At 40.7% G+C, this 14421-nt stretch overlaps 1 protein-coding gene across 1 annotated transcript in view; it reads right to left on the bottom strand.

Moving 5' to 3' along the window:
- Positions 1 to 421: 421 nt before the first annotated feature.
- LOC140522791 (uncharacterized) overlaps positions 422 to 14421 on the bottom strand; it is a 61694-nt gene continuing 47694 nt past the window's right edge. Inside the window, exon 3 of the mRNA XM_072638050.1 lies at positions 422 to 3220. Coding sequence (XP_072494151.1) covers positions 2556 to 3220 — 665 coding nt within the window. The 3' untranslated portion in view covers positions 422 to 2555. The remainder of the gene's footprint in view (positions 3221 to 14421) is intronic.

Raw genomic sequence — 14421 nt, 5'->3', positions numbered from 1 at the left:
TAGATATAATTCACAAGAACAAAAGATCTCTAGTGGAGGAGGTTCCCAAATAGTTTTTAAAAATGTTAAAAGGGTCCAAAGAGTTTGAAAACCACTGACTTAATCCACCCCCTCACTTTACAAGAAAGACAATCTAAAACCCAGAAAAGTGAAACCACTTAGGACCCCTTACCACCATATCTCATTGCCTCCGGTCTAACTCCTTTTTTTTTTTTTTTTTTTGACAACCCAGGGGTAGATTTCTTATCCTTTGGGGTTGTAAGAAAAAGCAGGAAGAATGCAGAAAGACTTATTCCTCAGGAGTGAAGGGAAAATGGAGAATCGGAAGATGGAAAAATAAAAGTGAAGAAAGAAGGACATTTTTACTTTTGAATTCCTCTACTCCTGTAGGGCAACATCAGACTCCAAGAGACTATTAGGCCAGTGTGGGATAACATCAAGCACGTCACAGCACACATAGCAGAACAGGTATCAACGATTTTATTGATGACAAGAAATTATGTGCTTCATGCAGTTATATACTAACCTTGAACCATCTGTTCTTGATACAATTTCTTGGTTTGGTTTTTAAAGCAATACATCATGCCCAAAAGTCTTAGTGCAGTTCAAAGCTTGAATAAGTTCAGAAATGTAAATGCTACAAACACTTTTTAAAAATACCATTTGAAAGGTAAAATATTTAATTTTTTAAAATATGGATAGGTTTCTCATTAAAATTCAGCCTCACCACCTTCTTGGGCTATATTCATTGCCTTGTTTTTCAAATTTTATAAGAACCTCCATGAGCTGCTGCTCAGTGACAGAAAGGATTGTATTTGTAATCCTAGAACTAAGATTATCCAAAGAAGGAGGTTTTCACACATAATATGATAATTTTATTGTGATCCCACAAGAAAAAACCTATTGAAGATAGATCAAGGGACCAAGGTGCTCAAGCAAGAAGACCCCTTTTATAGATCTATCTGTCTGAAAAAGTGTCATATAGAAGGTGTCACGTACACAATCCAGAATGATAGAGTCCTTGACTTGTTAAAATGAAAATATTAAAGTGATTATTAAAAATTCATAAAACTCATTCGAAGTAAAATTTAAATAATTAAACTTTCAACTGATGTGGGTTTTTTAAGGTTGTAGCATTATAACAAACTATAAACAGGCATATTTCAAAAAAATCTGGAAAGATATATCAATTGATGCAAAATAAAGTGAGCAGAGACAGGAGAATATTGTACACACAAATCGCAGTATTGTAAGGGTGATCAACTGTGAATGGCTTAACTATTCTCAGCAATGCAACAATCCAAGACAATTCCAAAGGACTCTTGATGAAAATGCTGTCTACCTCCAGAGAATGAAGTGATGAAGTATGAATGCAGATCGAAGCATCCTTTTTTCATTGTCTGCATTTTTTATGAGTTTTTTTCTCCTTTGGGCCTGTGTGTCTTTTCACAACGTGACTAATATGGTAATATGTTTTGCATGATTGAACATGTATAACCCATATTAAATTGCTTACTGTCTCAGAGACAAGGAAAGGGAGGGAGGGATAGAGAAAATGTAGAGCTCAAAATTTTTTAAAAATGAATGTTAAAAATTGTCTTTACATGTAACAGGGTGGGAAAATTACAAATAAATTTTTTAAAAGGACCATAGCATTTATGCTTCTAAAGTTCTTAAAGCTTATGGCTGCACTGACCTTGGGGATAAGATTTCATGTGTGTGTATGTGTGTGTGTGTATGTACATATGGGGGTATGTGTGTGAGTATATGTATATACACACATGTAACATACATATGTGCACACGTGTGCATGTATATATGCACCTGTGTGTGTACACTCATACTTATGTGTGTGTATACCCATATACATATATACACATATATGTGTGTACATACATACATACACATATACATACCCAAAGATCAACTAGTCCAATCCCTTCATTTTACAGATGAAGAAACTGAGGCTCTGAGAAGTAAGTGACTTGCCCAAGGTCACATACACATAGTAAGCATCAGATATGAAATTCGAACCCCTGGGTCCTCTGAATCCAGAGCCAGTGTTCTTTCCATTGGACCACACTGCTACTTTCTAGGTTGACCATCGAAATGTATGCTATCATCTGGCCAGTGACTAATTGCTCCCATGGTATCCTCCTAATATCAGGAGAAAATGAGGAATGCCTTACCCCACCTTCAACCCTCTGCCTGTTGATCCTTTGTCAAACTTCTAGGAAGTCATGGGTTCTTTAGAGAACAGGCAGACATGGAAGGGGCACAGTTTGGGATAATGGGAAGGAATCATTTTGGGACTGGATTATGGGACAGCATTATGGGAATGGATGTCCAAACAGAGGAGACCAGAGATTGATCACATAAGTATTTTTAGAGAAAGTAACACCATTCATTCCTGAAATGGTTTCATGGACACCTCTTAAATTTAGTACCCAACTACAGTTGTGTACTTGGAGCCAACATGGGAGCACACCAATAGCATCCATAAGAAGCCTTCTCAGGCAGAAGAGAGCAGGGAATGGGAAGTGTGCCATGATACTCTATTTGGATCCTTGGCTATCTGGAGTGTTCTGGGTTTGGGGCAGAAGAGACGTGGCCAGCTTGGTGAGGGCTTTAGCGATAAGGTCCAAGTGGCCATTCATTGTCCTCAATTCCACAAGGATGTTGCCCACATCTGCTTCCAAGTTTGGAGTGACTGCAAGAACCTTTTTGGAGTCTGAAGGACCCACAGGACAGGTAAGAGATGGGCGGGCGTCTGCGGGTGACTGCTCCTCCACACTCACTCTCTGAACGTCTCCCTGTCTTCCACTCATGTGTGAAGTTCTATCTCCGCCCCTCTCTGGGCCCTGAATACTTCCCTCCATGGGAAACGTGTGCTCCCGCTCATCCCCAGGGCCCCCACTTGGAGGTATTGCCGAGGTGAGGTTGGGCAGCCAGTCAATGAGGCGAGGGGCTGGTTCTGGGGACGTGGCCAAAGGGGAGTAAAGTCCAGGATGTCTAGTGGTGTTAGAGCTGGCCTTGGGTGCCAGTGGGAGCAGTGAGGGCAGCAGGGGCTGGAGGGCTGAGGAAGGAGGTGAAAATGGTGGGGGCACGTGCTCACAGGAGGAGGATGGGGAAGGGAGATCCGTGGTGGAGCGACCTGGCTCTTCAGATGATAGGAACAAAGTGCTGGAAGATGGGGAGTCCAGGCTGCTAGGCTCTGAATCTGTTAAGGAAGGAACAAGACATTGGTCACTCAGGCATTTCAGTAAGCACTTATTAAGCATCTGTGCAGTGCCCAGCTTTCGTATAGGCACCATGGAGAGCAGGGGAGAGGGGAGGGGAGGAGAAACAGGGGAGAGAAAGACCAGGGGAGAGAGAGAGAGGGAGAGGCGGGGCGGGGAGAGAGACAGAGACAGAGACAGAGAAACAGAGACGGAGAGAAACAGGACAGAGGTAGGGAGAGAGAGCAGAGAGGGAGATAGGAAGACAGAGAGAGATAAGGAGAGACAGAGAGAAGAGGGAGATAGGGAGAGTCAGAGAAAGAGACAGAGAGAGAGAGCAACAGAGAAAGAGAAAGAGAGAGCAGACAGAGGTAGGGAGAGAGAGCAGAGAGGGAGAGAGAGAAAGAGAGAGAGAGAGAGAGAGAGAGAGAGAGACAGACAGACAGACAGACAGACAGACAGACAGACAGACAGACAGAGATAGGGAGAGATAGATAGAGATAGATAGAGAGAGAGGAGGGAGATAGGGAGAGACAGGGAGAGACAGAGAGAGAAAGAGAGAGAGACAGAGAGAGAGACAGAGAGACAGACAGAGAAAGACAGAAAGAGACAGAGAGACAGAGAGACAGAGAGAGAGATTTCCTACCTTTGGAATAATTTATGATCCAGCTGGAGAAGCTAGATATTCAACTCATTTCAATATAACATATTATTTGCCCAGCATTGTACTAGGTTCTGGGAATATAAAGACAAAAACAAAACCATCTTGTGCACAGAAACTTAAATACAAAGTAAGGAAAGGATGATGGATTTGGAGTCAGAGGATGTCAAGTCAAGAAGTACTTATTACACACTTTCTATATGGCAGGCACTGAGCTCAAATGTCAGCTCAGCCACTTCCTAAATGTGTTACCTAATTACAAGTCACTTTAACTTTTCTGGGACTTAGTTTCCTCATTTGTAATATGAAGGGGTTGGATTCAGTGATATCTAAGATCCCTTACAACTCTAAATCAGTGATCCTATGACCCTACAGAGAGGAAAGAAAGGGACATCTAGGTGGCTCAGCAGATGGAGCACAGGCCCTGCAGTCAGGAGGACCTACGTTCAAACTTGCTAGCTAGGTGACTCTGGGCCAGTCACTTAATTCATATTGCTTTGCATAAAAAGCAAAACAAAGAGAGAGAGAGAGAGAGAGAGAGAGAGAGAGAGAGAGAGAGAGAGAGAGAGAGAGAGGAGAGATGATAAAAGGAAGGAGAGAGAAAATGAGGGGAAAGGAGAAGAGAAAAGAGGCAGAAGAGGAGAAAGGAGGGAAGGCATTCCAGGAGAATGGAGAACATGAGAAAAATAATCTTTTACTCTGAGTTGGGAATCATAAGAGGTGGGTCTGAGGACAGTGGGAGCATCTCTCTATTTATAGCAGAAAGTTCCTGCGCGTAATGATTTCAGATGAGATAATTAGCAAGGATGGGGTTGTGCCTTTCCCCTCTAAATACTGGATTGAATTTATATTTATTTTGTATTTCGTAGGTTTTGCCTGTACTCCTAGGTGCTTCTGTTGCCTCCCCTACCAGATGCAAGCCTCTTGAGTAGACATATCATTCCAACTTTTATCATTGGATTCCAGCACAGTTACAGGAACATGGTAGGTACTTAGTAAATGCTTGATGATTGTCACCAAGTAGATAAAACAGACCAACAATGGAGACTGTCAGGTGAGTGCACCACAACAGCACTTTAAATACATTTTAACACTCCTTCCATCTATTATCTCCTTTGATCCTCACAACAATCCTGTGAAGCAGGTACCACAGGTATTATTATTGCCCCATTTTATATAAGAAGAAACTCAAGGGAGTTAAGTAACTTACATGGAGTCACACAGGTTAAGTAGAACCAGAAGTGGCATTTGAACCCAGGTTATTCTGGGTGGCTTCTTCCTCCCTCCCCCTCCTCCTCTCCCCACAGTAATTTTATTAAATAGCCCAAATATTATCATTCCATTTTACAGATGATGGAACTGAGGCTCCAAAAAAAAAGGTTAAATGGGTTACAAACCCAAGGTCACACAACTTATAAGTGTAGGAACCACGTGCTGAGCCCAGATCTGATCCGAAGTCAAGGATTCTTGAATAACAATGTACAACTTATATAGGTTTAGCATCTTTAGAGCTGGAATTAATCAATCAACAAACACTTATTAAGCAGCTACCATAGGGCACTATGATAGGTGCTAGGGATATGAAGATGAGAAATAAGACAGTTGCTGACCCCAAGTACATTCTACTGGGAGATACTTTTAACAATTATGTAGTTTGACCTCTTCATTTTACAGTTAAGGATACCGAGGTCCAGTGAGAAGAGGTCCTGGGATCATATGACTAGAGATGGAAAGGATCTCAGAGGCTATCGATCCATCCCCCTCACGACAGAATGAGAGAGAGAGAGACTAAATGACTTGCCCAAGGTCATATAGAGACTAATCTTGAGAGGTGGGATTTCAACCCATATCTTCTGACTTTAGAATCAGGGAATTTCCCCACCAAGTCAAACTACTTTTGCAATGAATAAAATTGCATGTTTATGTAATGGGATTTGGTGTTTGCCCAGACCATCTAAAATGGTGTCACTCATATGGGAGACACTTGGTACCTGCCCCTGGAAAATCGGGGAAATGTCTGGTATACGTATGGATATTTTTCCTTGGCCATCTTTACCTTTAGACATGCATACTGGAAAAGAGGAATTGTGCTCAGTCAGGTCATTTTAAAGATGTAGACAGTTCAGGCTATGTAGCTGTTGGAGAAACACTGCTCCCAACCATCTAGCCAAAGCAGAATGTCAATACATATGCTACCTAGTTCTCCCACCAGCAAGTCCCAAGTACCTGCCAGATGGGGAATACTATTTTAGGTGGTCTGAACAGGCACCAAATTCTGTTATATTTATAACTTTAAGATCACTATGGTGTCTGTGACATAACTAGGAGAAGATTTGGGAATCTCTTTGCCGCAAAGATTCTGAAAGTGACTCTAGGCTCTTCAACAAGCCAAAGTATTCCTGGCTTTGACCATGGGGACTCGGAGAGCATTAATGTGTCTCCAATACAGCTCAGCTTGGGGCACATCTACATTAAGGTTAAATAGGTTTAAACATTCTGCCTCTGGGAACAAAAGAGACCCAAAGTCTTTTTCAGAGACTTTTCAGAGAAAATCTGACCAAGAGCATTGAGTGACAAGTAATAAAGATGATCATTACAAAGTTTCCAAGTAAATGATGCAGCTGAATCTCCTCCATCCTAAGCACTCATGGGACGATAGAAACAACAGGGGACCTGGACTCAAGTGTCCAGTAACTGTGTGACAAGTCAGCAGGGTAGCTAGGCGGTAGAGTACCTAGTACGCTGACCCTGGAGTGAGGAAGACCTTGGTTCAAATCCAGCCTCAGAAAATTTCAAGCATAACTTCTAGCTGTCTCCCTCATCTATAAGACTGGGAGAAGAATAACACCTACCTAAGATTGTTGTGAAGATCAAATGAGATAATATTTGTGAAAAGTGTTTTGCAAATCGTAAAGTTACATATAGATATACAAATATATTAGCTATTATCATATAAATATCAGATATTACTATTAGCAAATTTAAAAGGCCTGCCTGCATTGGAATCCCAGCTTTACTGGGATTTACTACTTGTGAAGGTAAGTCATTTAACTTTTCACTTTATTTCCTCACCTTAAATGTAGTAGTGGACTAAATAAACTCTGAGATCTCTTCCAACTTAAATACCATAAACAACTCTCTAAGATTATTTTTTGTTGTTCAGTCACGTTGGACTCTTTGTAACCCTGTATGGCATTTTCTTGGCAAAGATACTGAAGTGGTTTGCCCTTTTCTTCCCCAATGGATTAAGGCAAAAAGAGATTAATTTGACTTACCCAAGGTCACATAGATAGTAAGTACTTGAGGTCACATTTGAACTCAGGCCTACTGCTTTATCCACTGAGGTGCCCCTTTAAGACTATAGGTTACTGAGACCTGAGAAAGATCTTAACACAGAAAGGCCAAGACCACTACATCTGTCTTGATTTTTATCTTGCCACTGGATTTTAATGACTCTGGAGGAGAGAGTGAGGCTGATGAGTTTGCACACCTCTGCCTCACTTCAATCTAATTCATGCTATGTGGAGATATCATTTTCATGAAGTCATTAGTCCATTTCAAGAAGGATAAACAACAAAAGCAGATAATTAGGTGCCTAACTGAATTGAAAGAGGGAATGGCTCATCCAGGAATTCCTTATAACAATGAAATTGCAGATCTAGTCCCTTTCCTTATCCCTAAAGCTGAAATGGACCTTAGACAGGAGTGTGCTGATAAATATTTAACAACCAGCTCTATGAGGGGGGAGGGAGAGAATGTATACATGGTACATTTTTCCATTTTAACATCATTAATATTTTCTCCATCACTTTCTTAGGTCTAGACAACCAACAAAAAATAAATCAAGGCCTGATTTGTAGCATTTGCCAATTTCTAAGGTATAAATGCTCAAGTTGAAAATTTAACAATTGATTCACCAGAGCCAGTACAGCTAGCTCCAGCCCACCGCTCATTAGAGATCATATAGTCTCATCCTTTTACTTTACAAATGAGGAAACTGAGGCCCAGAGAAGTTACACTATTGACCATGGTGGGTTGATTTTAAAGGTTCTTTCCAGCTTTAATGCTCTGTGATTAATTAACTTTGACTTTCCCAGAAGCTCAAAGTTAGGGAATTGCTCTAAGTTTACAGTGTCATTCATTCTCTTAAATAACTCAACCCACTTTACAAACATTGGTACATTTGCCCTTCCCTAATCCCTTGCTCTTCCAGATAGAAAATGGGAGGGAGATATTTGCCAGCAGATAGAGAATACTTCAAGATTCTAAGATCAAAGGACCCACATCAATGACGAGGGGGAATCATTCCTGCCACTGCTTCAGTCCCCTCTGTTGGACAGACTTTGAGCAGATGATCTCCATTATCCCTTTGAATCACATCTGGAGCCTAAGGCACCAAGACACTGAGTGACCTCTCCCAGCTCTCAATCCACCTCTTTTAGTCTGCTCTGTTGCTCTACTTCAAACCATTGGCTTGCGGATTTCCCTCTGAGCAGATCCACATGCCCCACCCCTGGCCAGTCTGTCTGCTCTCTCCCTCCTGGGGATTCCAGGCTTTTCAAAGGGAGACCTTGCCTGAGTCACCTCACTGTAATGCAGGCCCTGCAAGGCCAGGATGGATTCTCCAGGCCAGTCTGTGAGTAAACGTGTCTGTCTCCTTGGTGCATGTGAATTTGGACTTTCTCACTGTTCATCATGGGTGAGTTGTTATTTCATCTGGTGTCTGGCTGGTGCTCAGCAAAGTCGTTCTCATCTGGTGATAAGTAATTCCCTCATCCATTTGGTCTCTAGCATCATCACTGCTTCTTTCCCACAGAGCTCACCAGCTTCAGATGTGCTGTTCTGGGTCCCTGAGGCTCTAGTTCCAAACTGAATCATCTGGCCAGTTATACTGTGAGGCAATTGGACTGAGATCAAATCCCATCATCTTCAGGAGGCTTTTCCAGGTGCCCCCCCCCCCCCCCACACACACACACTGCTAGTGCCTTCCCTCTGAGATTCCCTCCAATATACACATTTTTGTATGTTTATAGTTGTTCACATAGAATTTCCCCCCATTAGAATGTGAGCTCTTTGAGGTCAGGGACAATGCTTTTGTGTTTCTTTATTTCTGAAGCTCTTAGCACAGAGCACTTAGTATGTATTTAATAAATATCTGTTGAGTAACTAACATGTATCCTGTGCAACTGTCCCCTTCTCTGGTAGAAACCATATTGATTGCTAATGGTGTCTGCATAGAGTTGCTTCCCCTGCTCAGTCAGAAATGAATTTCCACTGGGAACCAGATGGCAGAGTAAGCAATAAATTGTTGTAATTCTTCCATAGTTGGCTCCAAACAACCATAAAATAATGCCCCAAAACAAATCCTGGAACAACAGGACCAGCAAAAAGGTGGGGTAAAACAATCTTTTAGCCCAAGAAACTTGGAAGATCAGCAAGAAAAGTCTGTCTCACTGGGTAAAAGGGGAATGCAGTCCAGGACTGGAAACATCTCAGCAAGTCCCACCTCAGAAAACCAGCTGGAGATCCTGAGCCCCAGTGGTGGTGGAACAGGCAAATACCAACACCAGTGGTGTCCTTTCCCCCATGTGCCTCAGCATAACCCAGGGAATGGGCAGACTCCAGCTCCAAGAACCTCTACATTGTCTCAGCATAGCCCTGGACAGACAGCCTCCAGCAGCCAGACCTCCATGTGCTTCAGCATAGCTGGGTCAAACAGGCAGACACCAACCCTGTGGGACCAAAGCAAAAAGGCAGCTGCTAGCACTGGCCCCTGCCACATACACAGCATAACCCTGTATAAACAGACAGCCGCCAGCTGGCCAGACCATCATATTTTAGCGAGCCCAGCATAACACAGAAATGCCCCACTGTCCTCAGCACATTCCAGACACCAGCACTAGGACCCTGGCTCAGCCCCAGGTAAGTTGCCAGATCCCTACAACCTCCAGCAGCACCAGTCAGCCCTCCACACCACCCCTATATCTCAGCACCAAACATGAAGGTCTCGGCAACATCAGTGCAGCACCAGGTAAACAGCCAGGGCCTGCAGTCCTGACACAAGAAGCCTGAGACAATGCCCCTTCCAGCTTGGGAGCAGAGTTCAAATCCAAAAGAAAAGGAAAAGGCCAAAAAAGATGATCAAGAAAAATAACAGAAAAAAAATTTGACCGTAGAAAGTTATTATGGTGATAGGGAAGATCAAGACACAAACTCAGAAGAAGACAACAGTGTCAAATGGGCAAAACTCCAAAGAAAAATGGGAAGTGATCTCAAGCTCAGAAGAATTCACAGAGGAGCTCAAAAAGGAGCTTAAAAATCATATAAGAGAGATAGAAGGAAAAAATGGGAAAAGAAATGAGAGGGATGCAAAGGAATCATGAAAAAAGAGTCAACAGCTTGGAAAAAGAAAACTACTTCTTAAAAGTTAGAACTGGGCAAATTTAAGCTAATGACTCTATGGGACATCAAGAATCAAACAAATTCAAAAGAATTAAAAAATAGAAGAAAATATGAAATACCTCATTGGAAAAACAACTGACCTGGAAAATAGGTCCAGGAGGGACAAGGTCAGAATCATTGAACTACCTGAAAGCCATAATCAAAAGAAGGACCTGGAAGGTGCCTTTCAAGAAATTATCAAGGAAAACTGCGCTAGTGTCCTGGAACCAGAGGGCAAAAACAGGCATTAAAAGAATCCACCAATCACCTCAGAAAAGAGATCCCAAAATAAAAACTCTAAGGAACATTATGGCCGAATTACAAAATCATAAGGTCAAGGAAAAAATACTGCAAATTGCCAGAAAAAAAAAATTCAAATATTGGGGAGCCACAATCAGGATTATATAGGATTTAGCAGCTGCAGCATTAAAAGATTGGAGATCATGGAACATGATATCCCAGACGATAAAGGAGCCAGGGCTACAACCAAGAATCATCTACCTAGCAAAATTAAGCATAATATTTCAAGGGGGGAGGGGGTGCGGAAATGGCCATTCAATGAAATAGAAGGCTTTCAAGTTTTCATAAGAAGAAGACCAGAATTGTACAAAAAAATTGCTCTTCAACATTAAGACTTAAATATAAAAACCCATCCTACCCAATAGGTAAGTAGGAGGGGAGAAGACTAAGGGGTGGGGAGAGACTGATAGAAGAGAGGACAGACCAGGGAAGGCAGTAGACAGAAGCAAAACACTCTCAAGGAGGGAAAGGGTAAAAGTAGATAGAGAATAAACAGGAAGAAAAATGTATGAAAGGAAACATACAGTAATTGTGAATGTAAATAGGATGAACTCTTTCATAAAATGGAAGTGGATGGCAGAGTAGATCAAAGCCCAGAATCCTAAGATATGTTGTTTACAAGAAATACACAAAGCAGAGAGATACACACAGAGTAAATAAAGGTAAGGGGATGAAGCAGAATCTATTATTTTTCAACTGAAGTAACAAAAGAAAAGCAGGGGTAACAATCCTGATCTCAGACAAGGCAAAAACAAAAATAGATGTAATTAAAAGAGATAAGAAAAAAAATAAAAGTGATAAGGAAGGAAACTACATCTTGTTAAAAGGCACATTAGACAATGAAGCAAATCAATACTAAACATATATGCACCAATTGGTATAGCATCCAAATTCTTAAAGGAAAAGTTAAGTGAATTACAAGTTCATGACCAAACATGAGATAGAGAGCATTATAAAATGCAAAATAAATAATTTTGATTACATTAAATTAAAAAACTTTTGCACAAACAAAACCAATGCAACCAAGATTAGAAGGAAAGCAGAAAGTTGGGAAACAATTTTTATAGCAAGTGTCTCTGATAAATCTGTTAAAGACTCCTTTTATCAAATATATAGAGAACTGAGTCAAATTTATAAGAATACAAACCATTCCTCAGGTGATAAATGGTCAAAGGATATGAACAGGTAGGTTTCAGATGAAGAAATCAAAGCTATCTCCAGGCATATGAAGAGATGTTCTAAATCACTTTTGATTAGAAAAATGCAAATTAAAACAGCTATGAAGTACTACCTCATACCAATCAGATTGGCTGATATGAAAAAAAGGAAAATGATAAATGCTGGAGAGGATATGGAAAAATTGGGACACTAATGCACTGTTGGTGGAATTGTGAACTGCTCCAACTATTCTGGAGAGCAATTTAGAACTATGCCCAAAAGGCCACCAAACTGCATATACCTTTTGATCTCTTTTGATTTTGAGCAATATCACTACTGGGTCTGTATCCCAAAGGGATCATCAAAAATGGAAAAGGACTTACATGTGCAAAACTATTTATAACAGTCTTTTTTGTGGTGGTAAAATATTGGAAACTGAGGGGATGCCCATCAACTGGGGAGTGACTGATAAAGTTGTGATATGTGAATGAAAACTGAATGCTATTGAGCAGTAAGAAATGATGAAATGGCAGATTTCAGAAAAACCTGGAAAGACTTTTATAAACTGATTCAAAGTGAAATAAGCAGAACCAGGAAAACATTGTACCCAGTATCAGCAACATTGTGTGATGATCAACTATGCATGACTCAACTCTTCTCAGAAACACAATGATCCAAGACAAATACAAATGACCCACAAAGGAAAATGCTATCCATATCCAGATAAAGAACTGATGGACTCTGAATGCAGATTGAAGCATACTTTTTTCATTTATTTTATTCTTTTTTCTAGTTTTTTTCTTTTGATATGTTTCTTCTTTCACAACTCTGACTAATATGGAAATATGTTTTACATGATAACACATGATAATTTACATGATGACATATATCAAATTACCTACAATTTTCAGAAGAGGGGAAGGAAGGGAGAAAATTTGGAACTTAAAATCTTGTAAAAATGAATGATAAAGATGATCTTGACCTATAATTGGGAAAAATAAAATATTATTTAAAAAAAAAGAAATCTATTTCTTTAGGTTTGGTTTTTTTTTTTTTTGGTGGCTACCACTTTTTAAGTGGAGAATGTAGAAACTTGAAAACTCAGCTATTAAGATTGCAGTTACAGTAAGGAGAAGATCTGAATAGAAAAGAGAAACCTGGGGACTTTTTGCTTTGGTCTTACAGGGACAGACAATAGTGAGAGTCACCAAATTTTACCTCTCCTAACAGCTTGGTCAGATGTTTTAGCTCAAATGGTGGTGAGAACACAGGATGTTCTCAGTCAGAGCAACAAACTGCACGAATATGGCCAAGATGTGTGACACCCACTCATCCACCTACAAGTTATGAAAGGTGACAAAAATGTAGACTAAAGCCCAGCAGCTGGTCAATGTGAAACCCACCTGAAATAATAGTTCCAGAGGTGACCTTGGGAGCCAAGAAGTATTAAGTCTCATTTTCATGATTGGCAAAGAGGAGGATTTCTAACAGAACACAGGTATGTTATCATTCTGTTGTGAAGATGAATAATGACATAAGTTTTATAAAGCATTTTGTCCACCTCTAAGTAATTTATCAGCGTCAGCCACATTATGTTATTTTTGTTTGTTTCTTGGGTTTCAATGACCAAAGAGTCTATCACTGCCTGGAGAGGCCAGAATTTCTCTGTACTTAACTAGACTGGGGACCAGAAAACAGACTCAGTCTGTTGCTGGGATTGTACCCAAAGCTTTTCCACCATGATGGAATTTAACAGAACTCATGATGTCCTGACCTAGCTTTGGAGAATACAGGGTCATCTACAAACCAAGACTTTAGTAGGGAATGTCATCAGGGAAATGTATGATAAAAAAAAGAGTGAGGGGTAATACATGACAGCCAATAGATGTGCTTCACTAATATCTTCCTGCTATTGGAGAAATAGTAGAGACCCCAACACATTGAAGGGGTTCCTGCTAGTGAAATTATGGGAGGATATAGACAAAAGTTTCACAGAATGGGCAGACAAAGATGGGTTGTACTCTGCACCATTGGATCAAGCTGTGTGACTCTCTGACCTCAGTTTTCTCATCTGTAAAATGGTGATAAAATATTTACCCTGGTCTAACCACATGTACCCACTAATCAAAAAACTCTAGAGGCTCTGTATTACCTCTATGATGAGATGCAAATTCCTCCATTTATTAATTAATCAATCAATAAACATTTATTAAGTGCCTGCTATGTGCTATGTTCTGATGATTCAAAGACAAAAATTAAACAGTCCTTGACTTCATGGAGTTTACACTCAATCAGGGGAGACAATATGCATATGCAGAACAAAATGCAAATTCGGTTGAAGGGGAAGATGGTCACTAGCAGTTGGGGAATTGCCTTCAGTTAGTGGGATGTCCAGGTATAGAGCTTCTAGTTTCTCTCCTCTTCTCACTTTAAAGACTGTTTAAGAAGTGGCACTTGAGTTGGGTCCTGAAAGGATCCTACGAGGTGAAGATGAGGAGGGAGTGCATTCCAGACACAGGGGACAGTCAGAACAAATTCAGGGAGACAGGAGATAGAGTGTCAGGTGTGAAGAACAATAAGAAAGCCAGTTTGGCTAGATCAAGGATGGGAACAACCTGCAGTCTCAAGGCAACACATGGCCCT

This window comes from Notamacropus eugenii, chromosome 2 (assembly GCF_028372415.1).
Source record: "Notamacropus eugenii isolate mMacEug1 chromosome 2, mMacEug1.pri_v2, whole genome shotgun sequence".
In the NCBI taxonomy this organism is placed as follows: Eukaryota; Metazoa; Chordata; class Mammalia; order Diprotodontia; family Macropodidae; genus Notamacropus; species Notamacropus eugenii.
This window is presented reverse-complemented; position numbering and strand designations above follow the sequence as displayed.